The sequence below is a fragment of the Pogonomyrmex barbatus genome, unplaced genomic scaffold, assembly GCF_055798465.1.
Source record: "Pogonomyrmex barbatus isolate J1 unplaced genomic scaffold, ASM5579846v1 scaffold3, whole genome shotgun sequence".
Lineage (NCBI taxonomy): Eukaryota > Metazoa > Arthropoda > Insecta > Hymenoptera > Formicidae > Pogonomyrmex > Pogonomyrmex barbatus.
In genome coordinates, this window is record NW_028297127.1 from 16,578,190 (window position 1) to 16,604,590 (window position 26,401).

Consider the following 26,401-nt stretch of genomic DNA (forward strand, 5'->3'; position numbering starts at 1 on the left):
TCGTTTAAAAAATTTATTTAAATTTAAACTTATTTTATTATTAACTTTCTTATAGACACTTGTTAATTTGTTATTTCAGAACAAGTCATATGACAAAATTTATTATGTAAGAGAGAAAAAAACAACGAAGTTGAGAGTTTGTCTTGCGTCACGTGATGCACAAAACAAAATACGATATAAATACGATATGTAAGCAAGTTGTGCACAGCATGAATGTACTCACCTCCGGATTGCAAATTTTATATCTGGTAGTCCAGATTTTCCCCTTGCACGGTCTACGTCTGCATCGACGTTGTTGTCGCGAGATTCCGCCACCGCACGTCCTAAAAGAGCGGGAAAATTTATTAGCAAATTAAGCGTAACGACATTTTTTTAAATTTCAACCGGATGTCTTTCCCAGGCACGCTTATTCAATAAACTTTTCATAATCAAGGCGCGCTGAAATCGTCAAGAGTTTAATTGCATTTCACCACCGCGTGCCGTCGCGACGCAGTTAGTTAATTCAATTTACTACTTCATGCTAATTTCATGAACGATCTTTATTCGTTGGAAATTGCGTTACCTCAACAAGTATAAGTTGGTCCCGCTCGAGAGTGCAAAAGACATTCGCACACTTAAATAGAAGTGTCACTTATGATACCAAGAGCTCTTGTCAATTATGATTAATCGAATAAATTGAAATTTTTTACACAAATAATGCTAACTTGTTTTACACAAATAATGCTAACGACTAAAGTCGAGCTTACGAGATTTTTGTATGTTACTTGAAATTTCTTCTTTTTTATTAGATTTTAAAATAAATCAAGACTTTAATTTTAATTTTTATTTTAATAATATACAGCTAAAGAAGATACACACAGATATTTTTCGAAATTTTCTTCTTCAGATTATTTTTCTTCTAAATGATATTCTTTGATGGTTTCAAACAAAATTATATTTCAAAAAATATAATTATAAGGCTAAATATAATTATATAATGCCAAGAGAATTTTAAAATTGACATAATTCCAAAAGCAAGAGAGAATAAAGCTAATGGAACGGTTAAATATGATCGTTAAATATGGAGAAATGAGCGTAAACCAAATATGTATTCTTAATATAGCGCTTTGCAAATAATATCAATAGTTGAAGTAGTTAGTTTGTGCTGTAGCTCTCTCTCTCTCTCTCTCTCTCTCTCTCTCTCTCTCTTTTTCTCTCTCTAGATTTCTAACTATATATGTATATAGAGTCTTTGTTTCTATACGTGGAAAGGAGCATTAGTTATTTATACAGCAACTATCGTTATTAAACGGACTGCCAATTGAATTGATCACGACTTGGTTCCAATTTTAGAGAAGTCGGTATTGATCGCATTATTCTACACAGATAGCAATTATCTGCTTTGAACAATAACCGAATCACAAACAATTAGTTAATTGGAATAATAATACGTAGCATACATTATGCGTGCAGATTAATCCCAATTACAAAGCTTTAATGATGTAAATAATATTCCAGAGCGGTTAATTTTTAAATTTCCTATAAATACTGTACTAAAAACAATATGTTATAAGCCTATTCTTCTTCATTATTTAATACTAATGATTTTAGAGCTAATTGAATTAAATTAAAGACAACATTATTATATACAACATAACTCTTACGAGTGATCATTTGCGGTAACAATCAGTTGCAACGTCAATAATAATTATTATTATTGCACATCTAATTAATTTGGCGATATCAGAAATTGTAATAGAGACAAAAGCTCACAAAGATGCAGGTGGTGTAGAAACATCAATAAGTAGAGTGCTGTAGATCACACAATAAGCTTTTCTCGACCAAGTGCAGTTCGCAAGTTGTAAGTGCTATAAATTGCAACGTCTCCTAGTTCTACCCACTTCTGTATAACTGAAAAACGAGCGGGGTGAGTTGAGAACAAAGTTATTGCCGGTGGTGGCCGCCAAAATGAGTTCCGGGACGCTTAACATTCTGGTTGTGTTACCGGCAGGACTCAATATTAGAACCGCACGAAACAGGCGATGAGAAATCGCGGGATTGGATCATGCCCTGCATGCGGAGGAGACGAGACCAACGCCAAGATCGTCCTTTTGTCGCCCTTTTGTCGACTACCAAACAATATAAATGCGCCGGATGTACCGTGCTCCGTACCGTAGTTTGTTCTAGAATATGGCTCTCCTTCATCGAGAAATGAGAACTTTTATTTTCTGTGTGTATGTGTATGCGTGCGTGTATGTGTGGGTATATATGTGTATGTGTATGTGTACACAAATGTGAATATTAAAATACTAAAGGAAACATTGAATAGTAAAATAATTTTGAATACGAATTTTTTTCTATAACATTCTAGTCAAGCTAAACATGACATTAAAGTAAGTTCCATTTTGCAGCAATCGCGAAAGCTCGCTTTTAGTCATAGAGGCAGCAGAAATTATTAAAAGATATTCCATATATTACTGTGATCAAAATGAGATTTATTGGAATACTTTAAAAATTTATAAAATTAAAGCGACATAAATTACAATGATCGATAATTTACCTTGTACATGGCGACCACTTCGACCACGGTGACCATTCTCCCCAGCCAGCGCTCTGAAATAAATGTAAGATTGAAATTATTATATATCAAGAATATAAATTTAAAAAATACAAATAAAGTAAATAGATGAAGGTATTAAATATTGCTAAAATTATTTCGCGCGAAAACGTTTCAAAACTTTACTCTTGCCCAAGAGTCTAAAACGTACATCATGTCTCGGTCATTAGTATACTCATTTTCGCACGACCTCGATTATCTCGATTATCTGCATATGCATATTTAAAAATTTTTCTTTATAATGACATTTTGTCTGCGAGATATTATTCCGCGGGCTTGACTTGTTTCCCAATGCACTGCATGCCATCGTTCCCCGTTACAACCCTCTGTCCTCTATTGTCAGACTTTTATTTCGCTCGTAAATGTGTCATCCGAGCTGACTACTAGCAATAATCGGCGTCTGTAATGGTCTTCTTTCTGCAACGTAAAACGCGCTTCAGACGCCATGACGCCTATCGATCGCCTCATTCTGACCGATAAGTTCGCGAATAAACGTGATAAAAATTTGACCAGCAACATCAAGTCGTCGGGATTCTCGGCACGTTTCCACGTCTATACCAAGCAGATTTCAAAAATTCACTTTCGCCACTGTGGTCTGAGGGCCGTCGGGGCGAATTCGCGTTCTAGTGTTTTATAGTGAGCGATCGATCGTATGCGTGCACTGATTTCGGTCACTGAGAAACAAACTGCAAAAAGTTAATAAGGAAAAAGAGAACCGACTTTATCATTACAAGTGTATATTTTATTTGATTTGGTTTTTTAGATCAATTTATATTAATATACATTTGAAAAGTATATTTATGTTGGAAATTTCTAAAAAAAATATCATATTTTTAAATTTAGAATACAAGTAATATTAATATTAATACTATATTATAGTAAACAATGAACGGTTGTATTAATATGTAAATGTATGTAAATGTATCCAATTCATATTTTTCGACTTTTCCACATTTTTCAAGACAGTTAACATTCTCAACGAACCAAAAAATTCCAAATGTATAGAAGACTATATCAAGCGGGTCGTTAAAGTCATTATTCCCTCTCGGAATAGTATGCGTTATGAGCGGAAATATTTCTTTCGATCGATTCCACCTCGATCGCGCTCGTTTCTTATCTAAAGTCTGCAATAATGAGCCGTTGTATTGACTTTTTATCAAGGAAAAGGATAACGATGGAGGTAGCAATTAATCCTTTTTATCCGAGAACTTGCCCATTTCCCCTTCCTCTCCTCCCCCCTCTCCCGCATCGTAGGAACTCTTGCACCACACGGAGAGTACGAGAGAGCGTTTCGATGTGTTACGTTGCCGGCACTCTTCATGAACTGTGCTGGGAAATTTATTTCCACGATGCTTCTTTCTGTTTCATCCGTTTGCCTTTCTATCACTTTCGCCGTGCGCTCGTGCTCGCGCTTTTCAGCGCTGGAATGTTGGGCTACAGAAGACTAAAGCAACAGATAGGAGCCGGGGGATAGCAAAAGAGCGGATGAAAGGCAAAAGAGTAGAATGACGATAAGAAGAGAGAGAGAGAGAGAGAGAGAGAGAGAGAGAGAGAGAGAGAGAGAGAGAGAATGTACAGACAGCAGTCAGGAGGAAACATAGAATCGTTTTGGCGGAAAGAGTCAGAAAGCTTTTAACGTGATTCCACTGTTCGTTGTTTTATTCGAAATTCCGCACGATAAATAATATCGATGAGTCAAATGAGCTACGATCATCATAGGAAATTATTGATGCATCGATCTCGCGGGAGCCGGCTCGATGTGTAGCGCCGTTCATTACGCACGTTGCACTTCGAATCACTTTGAAAATGTAGACCGCCGTTCATTATCCCCTTTACCTTCTCCAGTTCGCAGACACGGCAATTCTCATCCGCGATTAAATAGTGGCGTTTCTATGATCGAGTTGCGGTAGAGCAATTACGAGAAGTTATCGCCTCGTTCTCGCGTCATTTTCTCTGCTAAGAAGCTACATTGTCGCAAACATCAAACGAGATCTCCAAAGAATTTTAAAAATTAATTTGACTGTTGTGTGCAGTCATGCGCATAATGTCGGTATAATTGTCGAGAAAATAATAAAGGAGATAATAATAGATGATAAAAGAAAAAGAATGATAGAAATAAAAAGGGAAAATTTTTGAATAAAATTACAGAATAAAAGACACTTTTGCAATAATCAGATTTGGATTATCGAGACATAAAAAGGTTGTGAAATCTCACAAATTTCACGAATATAGCGAATATGTCAGTGAAAATACCGATATCGGTGTTGTCTCGAAAGGGTGTCTGCAATGCGGTGTTCCGATCGGCGCCGCAGACCCAGATATCATCGCTAGTTACAACGATACAACGATATATCGATACTACCTATATTTATTCGCTACTATTCTGGTTTATCCGACAGTAAATATATTTAGATATTAGACACCTTAAAAATTTTAATCGAGCTTGACATCTTTCCCTTTACTTATGTTACTTATGTAGCGTATTTAGAGAGCATCGAATTTTAAACTTTTAAATTTTAAAACTGCACTGCAAGAAAAAGATTATTTTCCTGAAATTATCGGAATATGCATCTCAGCAGTGCAACTCAAGCTTATATAACGCAGTGCTAATAATAAACGAACAGAAGACGGAATGGACTTGATTTAAAATAATCATGGAATAGCAAACCTTCGGAGAATGTGCTGCAGTCTGATAAATATACATTCCACGGTCGCTTACGGTATCTTTGTTATAAACTAACTTTACTAGAGCTCGCCAGACTTTTCGAAATGAGAATAATGAACAAGAATATAACATATATATATCTTATTGAACAACGCGTCCGTTATTAGACACGTCGTCAAGGACATAATGAATTCTATGAGAATTAAATTAAAATGACCGATTTTGATTCGTATGTTCTCGCATCATCTAGAATTGCGATCTCTCGCAAATTGGCATCGCGAAGAGTAGGGGATAGCCCGATAGGCGATCTCTCATTCCGCAATGCGGGCTTTCGCCGTGCCCTATATACGCACGGCACTGGCCCAGTCGCTGTACCACTCTAATTTGGCACTTTTATACTCCCCTGGGAGGGTTGATCGTCGGCAGGATAAATCTCGCTCAGAGACCAGGCTTTTATATACGGTCACGTCCACAAAGGACGTCCTTTCCATAATTCCATCGGTGCCGGCGGTGATTACAGACGCAGCGAAATATGTAAATTGAGCGTGAAAGCGAACGATAGCCGCGAATGCGAAATGAATGCGACGATGAAAATGTTAATATCCATTGTACAATTAAATGCGATACAAAAAGTACAAAAGTACGAAAGAAGAAAGAAGTAAATAGTACAGTATAATAGAAAATAGAAATAATAAAAAATAAATAAATAAAATAGTTATATAAAATCAGATCAAAGTGGATCATCAATTAAATTATCATTGTAAATATGGCTTTGCAAAATATATTTTATGTAATATTATAAATAATTGTCTTCTTCAAATTTAAATAAAATGATACATGGCTTTTTTATATTTTCTCCTTTTAGTCACTAGATAATAAATAAATAAAAAAGATAATAAATTTTTCTAATAATTGTAAATACAGTCCTTAACGTCTTTTCCAGTTACATAAACATATTGCTTCTAGCTGTATAAACGCATGTCTACACATGTATATGGGAAGGAAATGGAAGAAAACAAAAAAAATCAGATGGCACAACGAAAAAGAAGAGAGAGAGAGAGAGAGAGAGAGAGAGAGAGAGAGAGAGAGAGAGAGAAAGGAAGAAGAAAAAGGAAAAGAGGATAAGGCTGCTAGAGAGTAACACTCACTCACTATTCCCAATTCTCACCCAATCCAAAATCAATCTTAGTTCGTACTCTTAGACGAACCAAGAGTGAGATTCTAAAGGGATCGGTGAGAAGAGGATAAAGGGGGTGAACGGAAAGAGGGGGTGAACCGATCACATTTAAGCAGCGTTGTGCAAGTCTGCATTATTCAAACTCTATTGCCGAACTAGGCAACCTCGCGAGCACCCTCTAAGGAGCGCCCTTCTGTCTTTCCCCAACGCCAACCCTCCGTTTTCACGTTTCACCTTCTCCGTTGGCATTTCATCCATTATCGTCTCGGTGATCCACAGAACGTTTCACCTTCGTACTCTGATTTTTTTCGATCACATCAACGCTATTTTCTTCCAACTGCTTTAAATCCAATCTTTAAACTCCTCTTATTTATTTTATCTTTATTCAAGTTTCAATTTCAATTTTTTTCAAATTTTTTTCAGTTTTTTTTCAATTTTTTTCCATGTATTTGTTTTATACAATATTATATTAAATGAAAAAATAACTAATTATATTTTATAACGGAAAATGATTTAAATAAAAATAAAATAATCTGAAATTAAAAAATTTTGTTAAAATTTCATAAAATCTGTAAATTATTTAAAAATAAATTTCTAAATTATAACATAAAAAAAATTAACAATGTTATTATATATAAAAAAATATATATAAGTAAATAGATACCTGCACACAGAAAATATGTTAAATAAAAATAAGAAATTATTTTTACTCAGATCTTTATAATCGGAAAATATTAAAATTATGTCCGTTATATTATATTTTGTATAAAATGTAACATAACAATAACATTTTCTATTAAAATTTAAAATAACAATTATTTTAATAAAATTTTTTCTGAAAATAAATTTTTCATTAATACTTTATATTAATGAAAAAATTATTAAGTCAAAATATTTTTAAATCATGAACTTCGATCACGTTTCTTTTATTCGTTCATTTGATTTTTTAGTCATTTTCAAATAGCGTCTGATTTATGCCGCTATTGAAGTCAATATCTTCCGTCAATACTTGCAGAATCTCTGATAAAAGGGGGCGCTTTTCTCTTAAGAACTCGACGAAATATTCGCAAATTTTGATTTGATATACTTGATTTTCTCAAGATATACCCTTCAATGTCGGTCACCTTTTTATCGAGCACCATTCGCGTACTTGCAGTTTTCTTGCCGCGCATTTCTACAGCTCTGCTGACGAAGGAGCCTCTTGATTTTCTCAATTTCGGACGCTACGTAAACAACCCCGGAAACAATCGTAAACAGCCATAAACTCCCGGCTGCACTGCTGCTCCACCAGCTTCTGCCCCTGTAATCCTCGCGCGTACTTGCGACCTAGTCTCTTAATTTCCCTCACCCTGAGCGCAACGCAAACAAGACCGCGCGTATAAACTCGCTCATACGCGCGTATGCAAGCGCATCGCATAATGAATGCCTCGGCGCCTTTCGTTTTACGTAAGGTGTTGGAGTGCATCGAGCTCGTTGCGTCTTGCGCGATGACGATGTATGACGGTCGCTCGTGACGTTGTTATGCTAGAGCGAAAGCGTTTAAGCACGTACTCTCATTTAGCGTGTCTTAAGGCAAAGAGAGTTTGACGGTCTAAGTTTGACTTATTGTTAATATAAATTGAGAAATGTTGTACTTTTCACGAAATTTTTAACTTTTTATTATAAAATAATATAAATAAACAGTCAATTGTGCTTGCTACGTTTTGTAGATTTCATCCTTATTAAATTGTCTTATATATTTTTTAATTTATATAAAAATATATAGAATATATATATATATGTATATATAAATGTATATTATATATTAAAATCCATATTTTATGATTTTTTGACTTTATGATTTAATACTTCATACTATATTAGTTTAATATGGTTTATTTAAAAGAAAAATTAACTTGTGCTTATTTAATCAATTTCAATAGACGCAATAATATAATCAAAAAAACTTACAAAATGAGATATCGCCGGCCACGTGATAGCGAGTTAAATCGCAGATTTACTTATCTCGTTATATTATATGTCGTAGGCGACAGTCAGCGTCGCTCCTAAAATGTGGATACGTTTTCGAGATAAACCGATTCGCATACGTATATCATCCGAAAGCTATTTTCAAAGTGAAATGTTTATGGCGGCAAATTATGATATACAGAGCTGCCATCGGATTTCGCCGATTATATGTTAACGCCCACGGGTCCACGAGATGTACGCGGCCGCGACCAAAAGAAGAAAAGTGTGGTATTAAAAGAGCCGCATAATAGGCTTAGAAAGACTGATGTCTTAAGTGGGATAAGAAACAACCCATCGAAATAAATCTCGTGGAGTTCTACTTCGGGGTTGAGCAAAAGTGTCGTGACGTATCTCGAAACGAGATGTTTCACGGTATCAGTATAATATACTACGGCGACGCTAATGAATCTTTACTTACACAATAAACTACAGCGTGAGATAGTAACTCGTCCTTTCGAAGAATAGCATAGATACTTAAGGGAGATTTATTCATGATGAGAATCTATTTGCATCTCATGACGAAAAAACCGACAACTAAGAAGTAACTTCTATAACAGCAACGTTAAATGTGTGATCAGTCAATGTTATTTATATACAAATAAAAAGAACAAAAGTTTTTTTAATATATATATATTTGATGATATATTGTTGGATATAGTATTTGATCACAAATACATTTATATAATATTGCATGACAAACACATTCATATAATATTGCAGATTCAATCATATCCAATTATATTCTTTCAACTCATAATAATTAATTTTTTTTTGTTAAAACCGATTTTAATTAATAAAGTGCAATCATATATTTTTTATTAAAACCGATTTTAACTAATAAAGTGCAATCACGTATTTTTACTAATTCAATAATAATTTAAACAATTTTTTTTCCTTATCATTTTTATATTAAATTAATTTATTCTCTAAATATGTATCAAGTCATTTCAATATTTTATTATTATTTTTATTAATATATGGAGAAAATGATTAAATAGCTCATTCATTATTCAATCATGCGTCTTTCATTCGTAGTAAGTTACACATGTCATAAAATTTACAAAAGAAGAATTTTTTTTTTATCTTAGTCGAAGATCACGCTATATTTGCAGGTAATATTGTCGGCTATGTTCTTTTCCATGGGCAACAAGGGACAATTGAAGAACTGGATGATCGGACTTTTAAGCAGATTCTTCACTTCTCGCCTGCATTATTCAATCGTCTTCTCCATTGCCTCCATCGATGCTTTCGTTCCCGTCACAGCCCCAAGATTCCATTCTCGCGTGCAGGTGTCAATTTGCTCTCTCTCTCGTTCTCATTACATGTCTCCTCGCCCCGTTCTAGCCTTTCCCTTCCCTCTCATCTTCCCGTACTCCGAATCCCCAAAACGCTTCTCCCGAATGTCGAGGGGGCGAAACATTAGACTCCCAAATTATCGAAAGCAACAACGGGAGGATAGTTTCACTCCGTCACACGGCGCATCGGTTGTCTTCCTTCCCCATCCGTCCCTCTGTCACCCTTCAAGATCGAGAAACCCCCTGCCTGCCTTTCTCATTGTTAATGGAAGCCCCAGAACCACTTCAACCGAATCTTAGATACGCATCTTAGAGGTACCTTCGCACGTCACACCGAGCATTTCCAATAATCGTCTTTCTTCGTTGTTTTCGGAGAGATTTCGATTAAGAATGACACTCGCTTAATACCGTGTCGATGCTGGATAAGATTATCTCTGTTGCCTGTCTATTCCGAGAAAACGTCGGCGCAGCTAAGAACGTTCATCGAATTTTTAATATATACGTATAAAATAATTTTATCTCTTGCACTAATGTCGTCATTATTATTCGATCGGATCAATGTGAGACTTACTACGTAGCTTTATTAAAAAATTTGCACGTCTAGAGAAGTATTTTTACCCTCTCACCTATAAAATATATCTTTTTATAACATCTTCGTATCCCCCTCTTTCACTCGTCTAGGTTAATTAATCTAAACATGGTATATGCAGTAATATATCCCATAATTATATATCATGACGTATATTGAGTGAGAGCACAATCACAAAGTTTAATAACTTTGATGACAGCTTATATATATATATATATATATATATATATATATAGTTCTACTCGACATAGTCTTATACAAACCATAAATATCCATAAAATCGATATGAACATGAAAATGAAAATATACACGCGGCACGCAAAAACGTTCAATTTATGGGTGCTACTACCGCTTGAAAATTTTTCACAAACCGCCATACATCTAAAATAGAGGTAAGAATTCCTTCTTAAACATTAAAGTCTCACCAAATTTATCGTCTTAGCATTCTGGAATTTACGGTTTGGTCGTAATTACATTAAATTAAACGGGGTGTATGTGAAACGCGCGCGCTGGTGTGTCATTTTGTGAACACTCATTAATTACTCTTACCTTCATTTCTAATAGTTCTATAATTCTATAATTTTAAATAGGTTAAACATGTACACAATTAAACGCAAATTGGCGACAAAAAAGAATTTATAAAATCGATATATAGACTCGTGTCGCAGAATTCGTCGAATTTGAGATCTTGCGAGCAGGAGCTTTTATCTCGTGACGAGATAAAAAAATGTGTATCCAGGCGAGTAATTAATTAACCGAGGCGATTAAGAGAATGTTGTCGTTAACCGCGACACTCGTTACTCGCAATTACGGAACATTACACGGTGGGCGCCGGTGATAGACCTCGATGTGGATGGAAATTGTCGGGCCGGCCATTCAACAACCGATAAAGTCAGCACGTAACGACTATCGAGAAGCTAACGTTCCGCATTTCGTCCTTCGTGAAATCACCTTCCGCCGATGCGCCGTGCGTAAAATACAAATTTTCATTCGCCGAACAGAGCGTTACGGAACGCGGGTGGCTCGTTTGAGTGTACGTTAAATACAGAATGATTCCCCGGCGAATCGCTTTATGGGGCGATAAAACCGAAAGGGGGATCGTTGCGCTCGCGAGTCAGGGATTCTAATATCCTCCGATGGCGGGAGAGGAGGGGGGGGGGGAAGAGATTATTCCATGTATTTATGATTATTCGCGGTCTCCCGAGTTTTTGTTCTACTCCGTGATTCCGGCTCAGATTTCATTAATCCTCGTCGCCCAATAATCTACCGAGATTAAAGAATTAACAATGCTGCTGAAGGAGAAATCATAAAAGTCTAATCAAGAGTATACTTTTGTCTGAAATTAAATTCAAATAGACATGAATTTACATATCTTCGATAATCTCATAATTGCTTAGACAATACATTTTTGAGAATACATAGAGAATTTTAATTCAATTGTCATCCTCTTTGACTTTTTATATTTATTACAATTATCGAATGTAAAGTTTGTCCATACATTGTATTCGCTTCATACTTAAATATCTCATGTACGTCAATACTAATTAGGTCATTAATGTCGATGTGATTATTTAATTATAATTAGCGTTTGCATAATCGATAATATGTATTTAATTGTGCATTGTGCTTAAACATATGTTTAACCTGATTCATGTACGTTTTTTATTTGAATGTATGTATTATTATATTTTCATATAAACTTTCAGCATTAAAATAAATATAGCGAAATTTATAAATTTAACGCAAAAAAGCTTAACTTTCCAGTTTTAACGTAATATTAATAATTGATACCGATAAAATTACATACGAAATTATTAATAGCGAACTGTTTTGAAATTTCAAAGAAATTACAGGCATAATTCACAATGCAAAATCTAATCAACATTAGCGTACATATTTCCGTACGTACTCATTCATATACATCCTATGTGATGGAAAGCTCGTATTACATCTCGGAATTAGTACTTCAATGGCTGATACTCACTAATACGCGCAGTATCAAAGCTCTGTACGAAATGCAATCATCGCACCATTTCGATACATTTTCGCGTCGTTGCCACGGCTGTTAAAATGGCTGAGTGAATTCCACAACGTGTCGATAATAAATATCAAAACGATTATCGCGTAGACAAAAGCGCAAGTTTAATTTCCTAGAAATTCATTAATAAATTCCCAAACAAAACATAATGAACTTTCTTATTCCCGCATGTCCTTTGGCCATGCATAGAACTCGATTCTAATATTAACAGAAAAAAGTATGCGACGAGCAAAAATTAATTATCTATTTTCAAATTAAATTTAAATAGAAAAAAGGTTAACACTTCATAAATTTCATAGAAATCGAAGTAATTAAATATAATATTAAATATAGTACACTAATTAAATGTAGATTATAACTCGGATTTCGTTATATTTACATCACCTTCAAATCAGGTTACTAATTTTCAGATTCCAAATTTTCAAACATTTATGTATAATTCTATACTTAAATTTTATATTAATTCTATTCTACGGTTAATATATATATGTATATATACATAAATATTTAATATATATTATCGACATTTTCTTAATAAATCAAATATAGAATCTCTAGTAGTAGACCGTTATAATCCGTTATAAATCTATTCTACTCGTATTATTTTTGGAAGCAGTGTAAGTTCTTAATATACAATCTCTCGTTATTCGCTATTCATAAATTTGATCGTTCTTAAATCACAACCTCGTCTACAACCTAATATGTGAGCAACTAAATATTATTTTCGCGCGTAACGTGAAACTACATTCGTCTATACGGAACGAAAGGGAAAGAAGAAATGGCTGGACGGCTAATTTAACTTGTCCATGCACACGAATCCTCGTTCGCGGATGTGAAAAAAAAAACGGATTCCACTTCGAGTTAATTTGTGAACGAAGCTCGCGAATCAATACGGCTATGAAATCTGCAGCAGCGACGGATCCGGGCGGGGTGCATCGGGGCCGGAAATCGTGTCCAGAGCCATCGCCGGCGGCAGCACGGAGGTTATTACACGTCAGTCACACCTCCCTCAAAATTGCAAAAGTTTTATAAGACACAACGATCCTCGAGCGATTACGTCCCGCGCGACTTATGGTCGGGGCTTTGTTATTGTTGCGCGAGCCGACTCGCAAACGGCTATATTGCGCCGTGTGAAACAAAGTACTCTGATTTCTAACCCGTACGAATGATCCGGGATACTCGCCCGTGATTATTCAGCTAATTAGAAAGAAATTGCGAAGTGATTACAGAAACAACGGGAATCTAATTTTTTGTAAGACCGTCTTGATAAACAATTCTTTAAAGAGCAATACAGACAATAAATTTGCGCCCAATAAATAAACATTATTTTTATTTGTTATCGCGATATGATTTTTTGCACTGGTGATCTCACTGACTGTAATGATTTTACGTTTATTGTATTAAAAAGTTAGGGTACGTGCTGAGTAGAGTTCATTCAGCGTAAAATACTGAATTTAATAACTATCAAATAATATTTGCGGTAAGTTAATAACTGCAAATTGGCCGGATACATAATGTATTCTATTGTAACGGAAAGAAAGTTATAATTTTGTTTGAAGCTTGAAAAGAGTTGCCTTAGAGAGTTGTCTTGTATCAAAATGTACATTCAGTATATTTTTCGCAAAAACAGTTTCGTAAAAACAGTTTTCACGTTACGCCATTTCCTGCTGAAAGCAAAAAAAAGATTTAATCGTATAATTTAATAGGTGGAAATTGCATGAATTTTCTCTCTCTCTCTCTCTCTCTCTCTCTCTCTCTCTCTCTCTTTCTCTCTCGCTTCCTTTCTCCTCTCACCCTTTCCAGAATTTCAACGAAATAATTCTATTAAACAAACCTCGACTATTTTGTTAACTTTAATTAAATATGTGCGTAAACGAAACGGAACTCGTAGCATGGCAGTGAGTATTAACGGCAGCTCGGTAATAAACAATGTAATCCACGTTAAAACATCTGCGTGAATACTACAACGGTTGTAAATCGGACGTATCCATCTATATGGAGACAAAATCCTCTGTAAAGCAGTAATGCTTTTGTTTACCTAGTAGTCAATCCTATGCGAGGAACAGATAATGGTATCAGGTTCTGATTTACGGATATTGGCTAGATTACAAAGCGAGATATATTTATTCAGACCTTAGACAGGACCGGATTCCTCCCAATATACACAAGGAAAATGGATATCAATGAATATCAGTACAAATCAGCGCTACAGCCGAATGGCGTTAAATTAACAAATGCGCATCCAATTGATATGAGCATTTGGAGCGGAATTTCAATTATTCCGTCCATGGTATGACCACCGTATGATTCTCGAAATTATTAGATTGCGGGAATATAGTTTGCTATAACCGCTGCCGTGGCGTCGAAATATCATTAACCGATTGGACATGACCGATGAAAATGTTCAGCCCAATTGTGAGATACATCGTTACTAGCTTTCATCTATTTAGGCATTATGTTTCATAAATTTTTTTATAGATCTTTAGAAAAATCTAGCTTCGGACTATTCTAAGAAAATATTAATAACATTTTATTAAAAGGTGGAAATATTCAAAATAAATCGATCCTCGAAGAATAAATTTGATTTTCTCGCATGTTACAAAGAAAATAATATTAATGAAACAAACTTGTAACAAATATTTTTATATTCGTAATACACAACTGCTTTTCTTCATAAATTTAGATTGAAATAGTTGTCAAATATTTTGATAATGGGTGTCATAACGGAGATATCAAACTTTGTTCCTATTTTCATTTTTATTCCTTGACTTAAAAACCTAATGTAACACGAATATATCTTGACTTTTGAGAAATAATTTAATTTAATTGACTAAGATGTGATTCGAGGTAACAGACGGAACGTGAAACAATCCAACATTCGCGCAGTTGCAATCGGGACAACGTTGCAACGGCTTTACGGGGCGATGACGGATAAAGCGGTAACCGGGCGAAAGTTCGCGCCATGAGTTCGTCGGATGAGAATTATTCAAGGATTTTCCGGATAATGCAATAATGCGGACTGCACGCCACCTTGAGAAATTAGCGGCATGAATTATGAATGAAGCCAAGTTCTCGCCTGTTTATCTTCTTTAATGTCTCTTGGCGTTTCCGTAGATACGTATGCCGAGCGATCTTGTCGCGCATCTTGCAACAGGAATACTCTAACGTTACTCGAAGATCTTGATTCGATCGGTGAAAGTTTCGATATGTTTACATCTTTAAAGACATATCTTCTTTAATTAAGAAAAATATTATAAAATTATTTAAAATTTTTAAAGATTTTTACATTAAATATATATGGTATTTTTTTTTAATTTTTATATATTATTGAAATCTTTGCGAAAAAAGATAATTTCTTTCATTATTCACGTTACAAAAGATCTGACATTATTTTGATAACTGATAAAAGCGAACTAAAAATTTCGTTTCTAATTAACTCTTAAATAATGATTATAAGAATTGTCTATCCTCCTACTGATCCGTTACATATTTACTAAGAATTAAAATAAACAGAAAGTAGCTCATAAATCAATATTTCATTCGAATAATGCATAAAATTCCCCAAAAGCTTCTTTTTTCGTATTACAAGTCCATATATTCTCACATGAATGTTTCATGTTTCACCGAACAGTCATTTTGTCGACGCATGTTGAGATATCGTGTATCTTACAATCCGAATCGTTATCATTAGCATCAGTTACGATGATTCTGGCATGATTTATCCTCTCAAGTTCGCATCAAAGGTGCGTCGTTGAAATGATTATTTCGGAGACTTTCGGTTAAATCGCACGGTATGTGTATAACCGCGAGTACTGAACACCCGTTAAATGCAATTAGGCTGTTAAAGCGGAATAAACTTGCGAGTGCCCCGTTGACAGTTTTCTACCCTCTTCATATTTGACGAGTACCACTAGGACGGTATGAACGGTGACGTTCCGTGCCACGGCACGAAGAAAGAGATTCGGATGCTCATTGTAACGGCACGCACGACAAAATATCAAGCGATCTCACGGTATATAAAACTCTACGTTGCTGGTCTTCTGCCGTCGAATAATATACATTTTGTGACATATAGCGTGTATACATTTTATGCAAATAATAGTTTTATGTCTACATTTATTCAAAATTTCTTTGCTCGGATGACATAAACGCATATAAAAATATTTCTATCAAAGCATTTTTTATATTTTAAAAGCAAATAAATTGTATTATGTATTATAAATAATAATGTTGTTATTTTTTTGTCTCATAATATATTATATAAATAAATGATAAAATTATCGCAACAGTGACAGCATTTCAAAGACTTTATTACATAGTAGTATTATGGAGACTTTATGATATGGAAATATCAAGATTGTTAATTTATGTAAAACATGCCAGATGTGCCAACCAGAAAAAAAAATTGCTAATAATTTGCATTTAATTTTGCACGAGATTAATTAATTTGATAGCGATTATTTATTATATTCGTTCAAAAATGGATCACAAATATAAGAAAGAATAACTGCGGATGATCCACGATATGGTGCTAAAAATAATTTATTTGCAGTCAATTACATGTAATTTAACTCGAGTTCGACGAAACGAACTGCATCAATTGTTAATACAATCGAAAAAATTTGATCAGCTCGTATGTTCTTCAAATTACTTTTCAGTAATTCGTTGCTCTCAAAGGAGTTTCTTATGATATAAAATAATTATATTATTATTATTATTATTATTATTATTATTATTATTATTATTAAGATTATATTCAATTTCTCTTTTTATTAATATCTTGATAATATATTTCGTATAACTAGGATGTGACAAAACTAATATATAAAATTAATTGTGTTATTAAAGATCAAATAAAAATAATGTGCGTGCATATCTATGCTCCAAATATTTGTCCTCCATTTTACACAACTAGATATAATAGATAAATTTTTGTTTTTAAATTAAAATGGATTTTTTTCAATCAATTACTCGTACAAAATTGTTTACCTCGCAAACTGACTACAAATTCATCAATTGCAATCTATTTTCAATTTGCCATTTTTAATCACTCACAAAAATAAAGTTGTGGAGAAATATACTCTTTTCGATTAATTTTTTTGTTTGAAGGTATTCTATGAAAAATTTAATGTTGCTCGATTCAAATCACATATACGTTCTCCAGGACTATTGCATTTCAAGTCACACGTAAAGAGGAATTCATGAAGTTTGTGGGTCAAATTCGTATATGCGGGCAAACACGTTTCGTGGGTCATCCCACTGTGTTTTCTTATAAAAGCTCGACTATACTTCTTAGAAGATAAAGGATTGGCACGGGTTTCAGGTGCGGATTGAATGGCGTTGTCTACCGAGTTTCACAATGAACTTCGTGCGCCTCGAGAGACGAGAGAAAATACTTCTTAAAAAGTCACTGTGCTTAGCACAAACTACAACAGGTATTTTTTTACATTTCTCTAAATTAATCAGCAAATGGTCGAAGTTCTAATTTTTTTTTTTTTTTTTTTTTTTTTTTTTTTTTTTTTTAATTAAAAGGATGAAACCAATTTCACGCCCGTTTCAATTTCAATGTCGAAATCGCGCAAATATAACAATTTAAATAAACGGTAGCCAAATAGATTAACCAATTTCGCCGCACCAATCGGTCGCATAAATGTCTTTAATCGACGCCATTACTATCCTCGCGTGGTATATAGGAAATTGATTGGTACTCACAATCTCGGGGCTGCATTTCGCGAAAATCGCGCCGGGAGTCTCTATGTTACTGTCAAATTTTCCGCGCTCGGCGAAACTTCGCGAGACACACATCTCATCTGGTATTCGCGAGGTAGCGAGACAAGTCCTGGAAACACGCGATACGCATATACATCGAAAACAAACGATACCTCGATACGGCCGCGACATCCTAATTCGCTTTTCAAATCCGCCTTATATGCGGAATCCACGCCGTCGCATTCGCAAAGTTAGTTTTATGTCTACATTCGCTGCCGCAATGCAATCACCGGAAAACAGTGAAATATCCCGGTAGAAGTATATGTATACGATATATGCATCGTGCACAATTTCCTATATGGGGGTACGACCTTATTTTCCTTATCCGGTGTATCCTCGGTTATCGTGAATATCTCGCAAAGGTATAGAGTTACCGTTAACCATCGAATATTTGATATTAATCGAATGGGCTTCTATCCGTGTGAGTTATGCGAGAACGATATAGGATTGTACGTGCATACTTTAGGATTATTCCAGTTCACTGACGATATTTTGATAGAAAATATGAAAACATGAGAGAATAATATCCATCTTCTATTTTCTGTTGTTATATTTTCAACACCTCAATGCCTTATTATATAAGATTTTAAAATAGGAACTCTAATTAGAAATTAAAAAAATATACTATCTTCTTTGAAAAATTTCCAATTAATCAAATCACAGAACGATGCATATACGTTTCATATAAATTTTACGGTATAAAAAGAAAACTCCGAGCGCTTTATTCAAAGTGATTATATAATCGAAGTGCTCATTATCATCATGTCCATTACTTACACGTTGTAGTACTACTTTCGTCGAGATGGCACTTCTATAAAAGCTCACCCGACCACAATCATTCATCTTACAATATAGGCTACTCAATTTCGCAAGGTGTAACGCACTTTGCTAGGAGAAAGCGATTTTTCTATGGATCCCTTTTCATTCAAACAACCCATTAAGTTTGCTCGATCATCTCTCAACTCTCCGTAAAACGTGGTTTGCGCCTGTGTGAGAAAAAAAAAATAATAAAAATCGTAAAAATGAGGTAGAACAAAATCGACATTGTCGTACGTGCGCGATCAGTGGCTCTCAATATATCTCGAGTACTTCGAGCCTCAAAAGTGCGAAACTCGTTCGGGGTGTCGCGATAACGATGAGCCTCTGGCAGTTTTGCAAGTTTTACGCGCGACAGGCGGCTTCCGGTTGTCAGGAATGGAATGACATTCGGAAGAAAAGCATCGGTATCCACATAAGGAATCAGTCGCGTCTCGAGTATGTATCTCGGCGATGCCAGCGATCGTGCCATAAAACTGATCACATCTATTTTTCTAGCATCTCGAGCGCGCGCGACCTGTATTTTACGAACTTGCTACGTCTGCGGCATCCTACTTCCTCTAGTTTGAATTATAGGCCGCGCGAAATTTGTCTCGGTTTAATCGTTCAGAGAGTCGCCTTCTAACGCCAGAAACACATGGGACTATTACATAGTAGACTTTATGATGGAGTAGTAATGAAGATTCTTTTTCTTGAGCCAAGGACAAAAAGATTTCGCATTAAAATGATGAAGAGACGAACGAATTCCAACAACAGTGTTTACACATATGTATATCTGTGCACATCTAACATACATAATTACATTCATGTATACATATATACATTCATACATACATTTCTGCACACATATGAACAAATTTTCGTGTACATTTTTTTGTGGTAGTTTGTACTTCGTGTACACATTAAGTATCTAAGTCTAAGTCTAATGAGTAAAAGCGCTCTGTCTTCTTTCTTAATCTTATAGTTTATATATTTAGAGAAAATTTAATATTTATTAATGTATTGCTTTAAAATTTCTTTCACATTTCTTTCAACAATAAGACCTGATTACTTACATCTCGTACATCTTTGTGTCAAAAAGTTTTTCAAAACATTATGTCAAAAACGTTGCAATACTGACGAACGTGAAAGAAAATTGGTAGCAAAATTACTTGAATATATAACACGTATCGAATCTTTCACTACCAAGCCTCGAAGAATCATTACAAAATGTAGCATAACAGCTCGCTTAAAAGTCGCTTCGAACTTTAAAGTAACAGTTCGTACACTTTCCCGTAACAGTAATGTGTAGCCAAGGATGAAAGATACTTCTCTTTTACCTCGAGGCCCGTGACGAGATTCAGCGAGATACTTTCCTGTTTCGCGTTATCCTTCGGCTTTCCGGGAGATTGCGATTACTCCGCAAGACAGCGGAATTTACGAAGTGCGTCAGGCAATTTACATATACTTTGCAGTTTCCCGCCAGACTCACGCTACGGCCGACTCGGAGCGCGGAGCCGAGCGTCCGTGCGGATGTTTGCGGATACGCGCGTATAATCGCGTGTAGAGGTGATTTAATGTACGGAAAACGACGCGAGTGCATCCGCAAGTATGGCACTAACGTCGCCTAAGCGATATCCACCTAGTGGGATTCTAACTCGGGGAAGGAGCGCAACATTATAGTCCGATATACCACGCTGCGCTGTTCTACCGCACGTTACCGCGGTCGAAAAGTACGCCAATAATGTTCTCTTTTCGAGTCTCTCGGTCGACTTAAGAAAGGTATAATCTTATTTCTTCCGACGAGAAAAGAGCGAGAGACGGCATCAGGAGTTTCGACTGGAATTCGCCCGGCAAACACCGACACGCTACATTTGGAGTTAGAGCATGAAGTCGAAATGCCATCGTTTCGTCCTAATTAATTTTCGATTTATATATTGAAGTCACATAATTTTACATTTAATTTTATACTCTATATATAACATAATTATATAATAAGTAATTTCTTAAAAGATATATTTAAACGTATGAGCTTTTCACTTTTTCTTTTCTCACTTTTTGCTAGTAATTGACACTTAAGTATTCTCCATTTGTCCGAAATTTATTATACGACAAATATTTTATTAGAATCGGGAGTCAGCTAATATATAGTGCCTGTATTACTCTGATATTCCGCGATTTCCACTCTAATGGCAGCAATAAAGATGTCCGTAAAAATGCGACGTGAAAGCGCAGTGATTTTATGTGCGGAAATTGATTGCAATGTACTTTTCGAACTAATCCGCGCGTGGATATATTGGAAAAATATTGTCCAGCTGGACAAAACTCTATTTAACTGTTACGCAGACCGGAACACACAGCAAACGACCCATCATAGGAGTCACATGTGGTTCGAGTTAATTGAAGAATCCAGCGTCAGAAAAGCATGACCTGTATTAATCATTCTATTACCAAGGGACATAGCGAAAACTGATCGAGAACAATTTTTCGACTTTAATATTAAGTGAGCGACTTTCATTACGCTCTTCTGTAACGGATCTTCTGACCTAATAAAAGAAATGACAACAAGGATTACTGCTGATTAAAATAGTAGGGAAGCTGTTCTGAGGTAATTTCATTACATTTCTTAATAATAAAACAGTGAAACTTCTGGCGCACGAAGTTCCCGAATGAGAATGCTACAAAAATTTCATGATTTTCCTGTCAAGATAATGTTTTAACTTTGTTAATCCTCCAGTGTATAAATCTTTTCCGTAATTTTAGAGAAATGTAACTTGTTCACTTCACGTCTCCATATATCTGGATATAAAAAAATTATAAAAACTTTTACTTTCTCAATTATAAGAATTTATGGGACGTAGAAAATTATTTGCATTCTTCATAATCTAAAGGAAACTTAAAATCCTTAGTATAATTCCTATTTTGGTTGATTTTTTCAATTAAACGGAAAGTAATTTTTATGTCGAATAATTTTTTATGTAAAAAATATTCAATTATGCTGATACTTAGATACTTCATTGAATACAAATATTTGTCACTTCTGCAAAAAGGATTAAATTCAACGGAAGGGATTTCCGATGCTATATAGAGCGTTAAATTCTGAAGAACGAAAACGTTTGACCGTAATGGCACTCTCGCAAGTCGTGGTCATAAATTCTGCCGAAAAGTCTTTCGCTTCGTACTCGTATGTATTCACACGACCCGGATGTTATGTCATGCGTAATAAGCAGTAACTCACGACGGAAACAACAGGAAGCGCATCCCCGCGTTTTCGATCGGTATTTAAATGCAAACCGGAGAAAAATATCACGGGGTCGCCAGAAGGACCCAGTGACGTCCGAAGGATAACTTAAAACATTCTTCGCGGAACTGGAGAGGGCACTGCATAAAACTCTTCCGAGTTACCTAGAGGTGAAGTAAAAGCACGCGGCGCGCGGCTTTGCCGAACGCGCGACAACACAGTTATCCGATTTCTGCGACCTATTTCCGCGGCCGACGTGAATAAAGATGTTTATTCTTCCCGGAGCTTTCGGTGACATTCTCCCCTCCTCCCTCGGCACTCTTTCTCTATTCTCTTTCTATCCCCTCATTCCTACGGCGAATTTCCCCGTCGCCTGTCCTACGTGCGGTTGGCACTTGTACATTCCGGTAGAACACGCTATTCGAATCGCGAGATCGAGCGTGCAAGCGAGCCATTTTGCCCTTTTCACCATTCTCACTGTGTGAACCATGACCGCGATTCTTCACAAGTTTCCAGATCCAATAGGAAACGAAGGATTACCTCCGAACCGGTTTCGAAAATCCAACCGCATACGTCACGCAGAGTAAGACGATTCGCGATCGATAAAAGGCGGAGGTGAGAAAAAAAATCGTTTTACCTGATCCACGGCATTGGCTGCGAGATTGTTATCCGTATTGCTGATCTCCGAAGTATCCTCGGTGATCGAATGATCGCCGATCGTGCTGTTGTCGCTCACGACGAGGCCCAAAAGGCATATCTGTAATAGAAGATTAATTAATTATACAAATTAAAGTTATTAATTACTTAAGGTAACTATTATATTATAAGGCTTCGTATTCAACAAATATGTACAACAATGAACATGGCGATTTGTCCTTTTCGGTAAGATATAGCGCTCCGGCTCTTACAATAGATAACAATGGGATGTCCGGACTTCATAGAAAATTAATGCCAAGGATTGCCGAAGGGACGACAAGTTCCGCGGCTTCGAATGTAGTTGTGGTCTCAAATAGTACACGAGGTCAGGATTAACATGTGGAGGAATGACATATGTTGAACATCGCAAGAAATGAAGTTACTACGAATCAGTGTATATATTATTCTCTTTTTATTTAATTTAAATTATTAATATATTTACGGCATTATCCGTGTCATGATGCATCATTAAATGCCAACAGTACAGTTCATTTCATCAGGGTCCTGAAGCAACCTGATAAGGTCATTATTTTTACAAAAATGTAACCGTAGAAGCTTCAAAGATATTATATAAATTGTCTGCTTCATAAATTAAGAAGTTTCTCAAAAAAATTGGTACTGTTAGAAAGCAGTACCAATTGTAATCTGAATAAAGGCGCAGCGCACAAAGAGAAAGAAGAGAAGAAGAAAGAGGAAGAGGCACATAAATTACATGGTACGATAATATCAAACGATGAATACCAACCAAACGGATATTAGTCGCTGAATCTGGACGTCGTTCGGACTGTCCGTGTATTCGTGCGGAAACTATAGCCAGAACCAGAAACGCACAGTTGTACTCTCTGCGGCCATCGTCGGAAGACGCTTATCCGTTTCCGCGAGCCGATTTGCCGCGGCTCGGCGAGATACGGCAAAGTAAATCTGGTCGGTCGTCGTCGAGACAAAAGAGTGCGCGCAAGAAGAAGCAATTTAATTGCGGCCGGAGTTCCGCCCGAAAACGGATATCCACTTTTCAGTATTACGCTACAAGGAGGAACTTTTATAACAAGCCACCGGCACCGTGGCACTCCCGACGACCGCCCTTTTCCAGCCGCACGTAGCGCTCGTTCCGGCGAAATTTCCTAACCGGAGGGATTCATATTTTACGACGGAGTCTTCGCTGCCGCCGGTGCATAATACATTTTTGTTGAAACAATCGGCTGTCTGCCACGGAAGCGGCATTAGTCATGAGAGCTCGCAAAAGCGCACGACGCATTCAATCTCGTTGGGTTCCAACGACATCAAATCAAATGTAATAATTGCACGAAGAAAGATAAAACGTACACATCTGACAAACAAGTTGAAAATCTGAGATATATTTCTCAGATATTTTTTAATTCGGAAGAAATTTTAATATACATAGAGAAAAAGATTAAACTCCGAAAATCTTTTTCCTTCGTTCAAGATCGATATTGAATAACCTATGACTTTTTGAATTGTTACAGAAATATTTATACGCCGGGTTATATTTATACGTCTATTATTATTTTCTCTTTCTCTTTCGTTGTTTGAGACGCGTTATATGCCAGGAATGCTGCTCATATTTAGGATATTCGGTTCCTTCGTGACTCGCACAAAGAGATTCCAGCGGGACGAGAGACGCGTTGATATATTTTATGGTTACGCCAACTTTCTCTCTCCGTGCTTCATTAAAGCCGCACGGGAAAGGAATATACGTCGGAGTAATCAGCCGATGTGTATATTTGACTGTTCGCACACGTCCCGCGAACGAATATATTCGCGCCGCCGCGCATTCGTTTAACGTCGACGTGACATACGCACGGCGCACACCCGTAAAGATCCGTCGACGATGGAGCTTAACGTCCGCTGCAACGTTATTAGCGATAAATTTAGAGGCTTGAGCCGCCCTATAATTAAAGGTAAACGGTCGGCATCCTCGGGTCCCTAGAAAATGAACTCATACAGATTCGGGATTAAGCGCAGAGGAGTAACGCACAAGGGCGTAATACGTTATGGACCTCGTGTGCGGAAACGTATACTTTTCAGATTGTTAGTCTGTTTTGATTAAAATGGTGAAATTAGTTGGAATTACGACCATAGGTCACAAGTCATAAAAATATCGTAATGTTAATATCGTCAAGTTGGGCTGAGTTTATAATTGGGTTTATAATTTCGTGTCTTTTATTTATATAATTCTTATGTCTGTTGTCTCCTAGTGTGTGTGTGTGTGTGTGTGTGTGTGTGTGTGTGTGTGCGTGCGTGCGTGCGTGCGTGCGTGCGTGCGTGCGTGCGTGCGTGCGTGCGTGCGTGCGTGCGTGCGTGCGTGCGTGCGTGCGTGCGTGCGTGCGTGCGTGCGTGCGTGCGTGCGTGCGTGCGTGCGTGCGTGCGTGCGTGCGTGCGTGCGTGCGTGCGTGCGTGCGTGCGTGCGTGCGTGCGTGCGTGCGTGCGTGCGTGCGTGCGTGCGTGCGTGCGTGCGTGCGTGCGTGCGTGCGTGCGTGCGTGCGTGCGTGCGTGCGTGCGTGCGTGCGTGCGTGCGTGCGTGCGTGCGTGCGTGCGTGCGTGCGTGCGTGCGTGCGTGCGTGCGTGCGTGCGTGCGTGCGTGCGTGCGTGCGTGCGTGCGTGCGTGCGTGCGTGCGTGCGTGCGTGCGTGCGTGCGTGCGTGCGTGCGTGCGTGCGTGCGTGCGTGCGTGCGTGCGTGCGTGCGTGCGTGCGTGCGTGCGTGCGTGCGTGCGTGCGTGCGTGCGTGCGTGCGTGCGTGCGTGCGTGCGTGCGTGCGTGCGTGCGTGCGTGCGTGCGTGCGTGCGTGCGTGTGTGTGTGTGTGTGTGTGTGTGTGTGTGTGTGTGTGTGGAAAGAAAGTACTTGAAATTTCGATTCTTCTTTTATTTATTCATCTGTACACATACTTTCTAGCCATTATATTTTTACATAGTTCGGTGTTTACTTCTTACGTTTGAATATTTGAACGTTTCGATATAACTTTGTAATAAAACTTTTCCGTATATTATTCATGGGATATTAAAATTTGTTCGTTCGGATTTATTTCAAGTAATAATAAACAAAAGCAAAATTAGTAAACAGTATGATTATGCTAATTAATAACTAAATTTACATAATAACAGAAACAAATTAACTGTTATTAGAGATCATGCCGATGTAACCGTTATATAATAAAAACTAAGATGTCATTAACTATCACTTAGGAAAATCATAATTATCGATCTAGCCGACCACCTATATCGTCCACCTATATCCCCGTAATCAACGTCTCTCTTGTGGCCTCGACAGCGAGAAAATTATAGTGATCAAGCGTAAGGCGGTCGAACGGATTAATCACAACGATCGAATTCACGGTAATATACCTAACGACTGACATAATTTACAGTTAACGATGCATATATTTACTTGATCATTCAGAAAGTAGAAACTCGCAGAACTTGAATATTTTTTCCAATTAAAAATATCAAAATTGTTAACATAATTAATGATCTTTTTGAGTTTCTCGGGCGCATTCTTACAAATATTAAATTATAAG

The 26,401-nt window shown here is 36.6% G+C and overlaps 1 protein-coding gene across 3 annotated transcripts in view; it reads right to left on the bottom strand.

Annotated features, from left to right (window-relative positions):
• Positions 1–26,401, bottom strand: part of nolo (ADAMTS-like no long nerve cord) — a 180,044-nt gene that overhangs the window by 61,723 nt on the left and 91,920 nt on the right. For all 3 annotated transcript variants that reach the window (XM_089080055.1, XM_089080054.1, XM_089080053.1), the window contains exons 2-4: positions 22,810–22,929; positions 2,540–2,592; positions 224–323 (exon numbers count right to left, since the gene is read on the bottom strand). In XM_089080055.1, the coding sequence (XP_088936181.1) occupies positions 224–323; positions 2,540–2,592; positions 22,810–22,929 (273 nt within the window). The remainder of the gene's footprint in view (positions 1–223; positions 324–2,539; positions 2,593–22,809; positions 22,930–26,401) is intronic.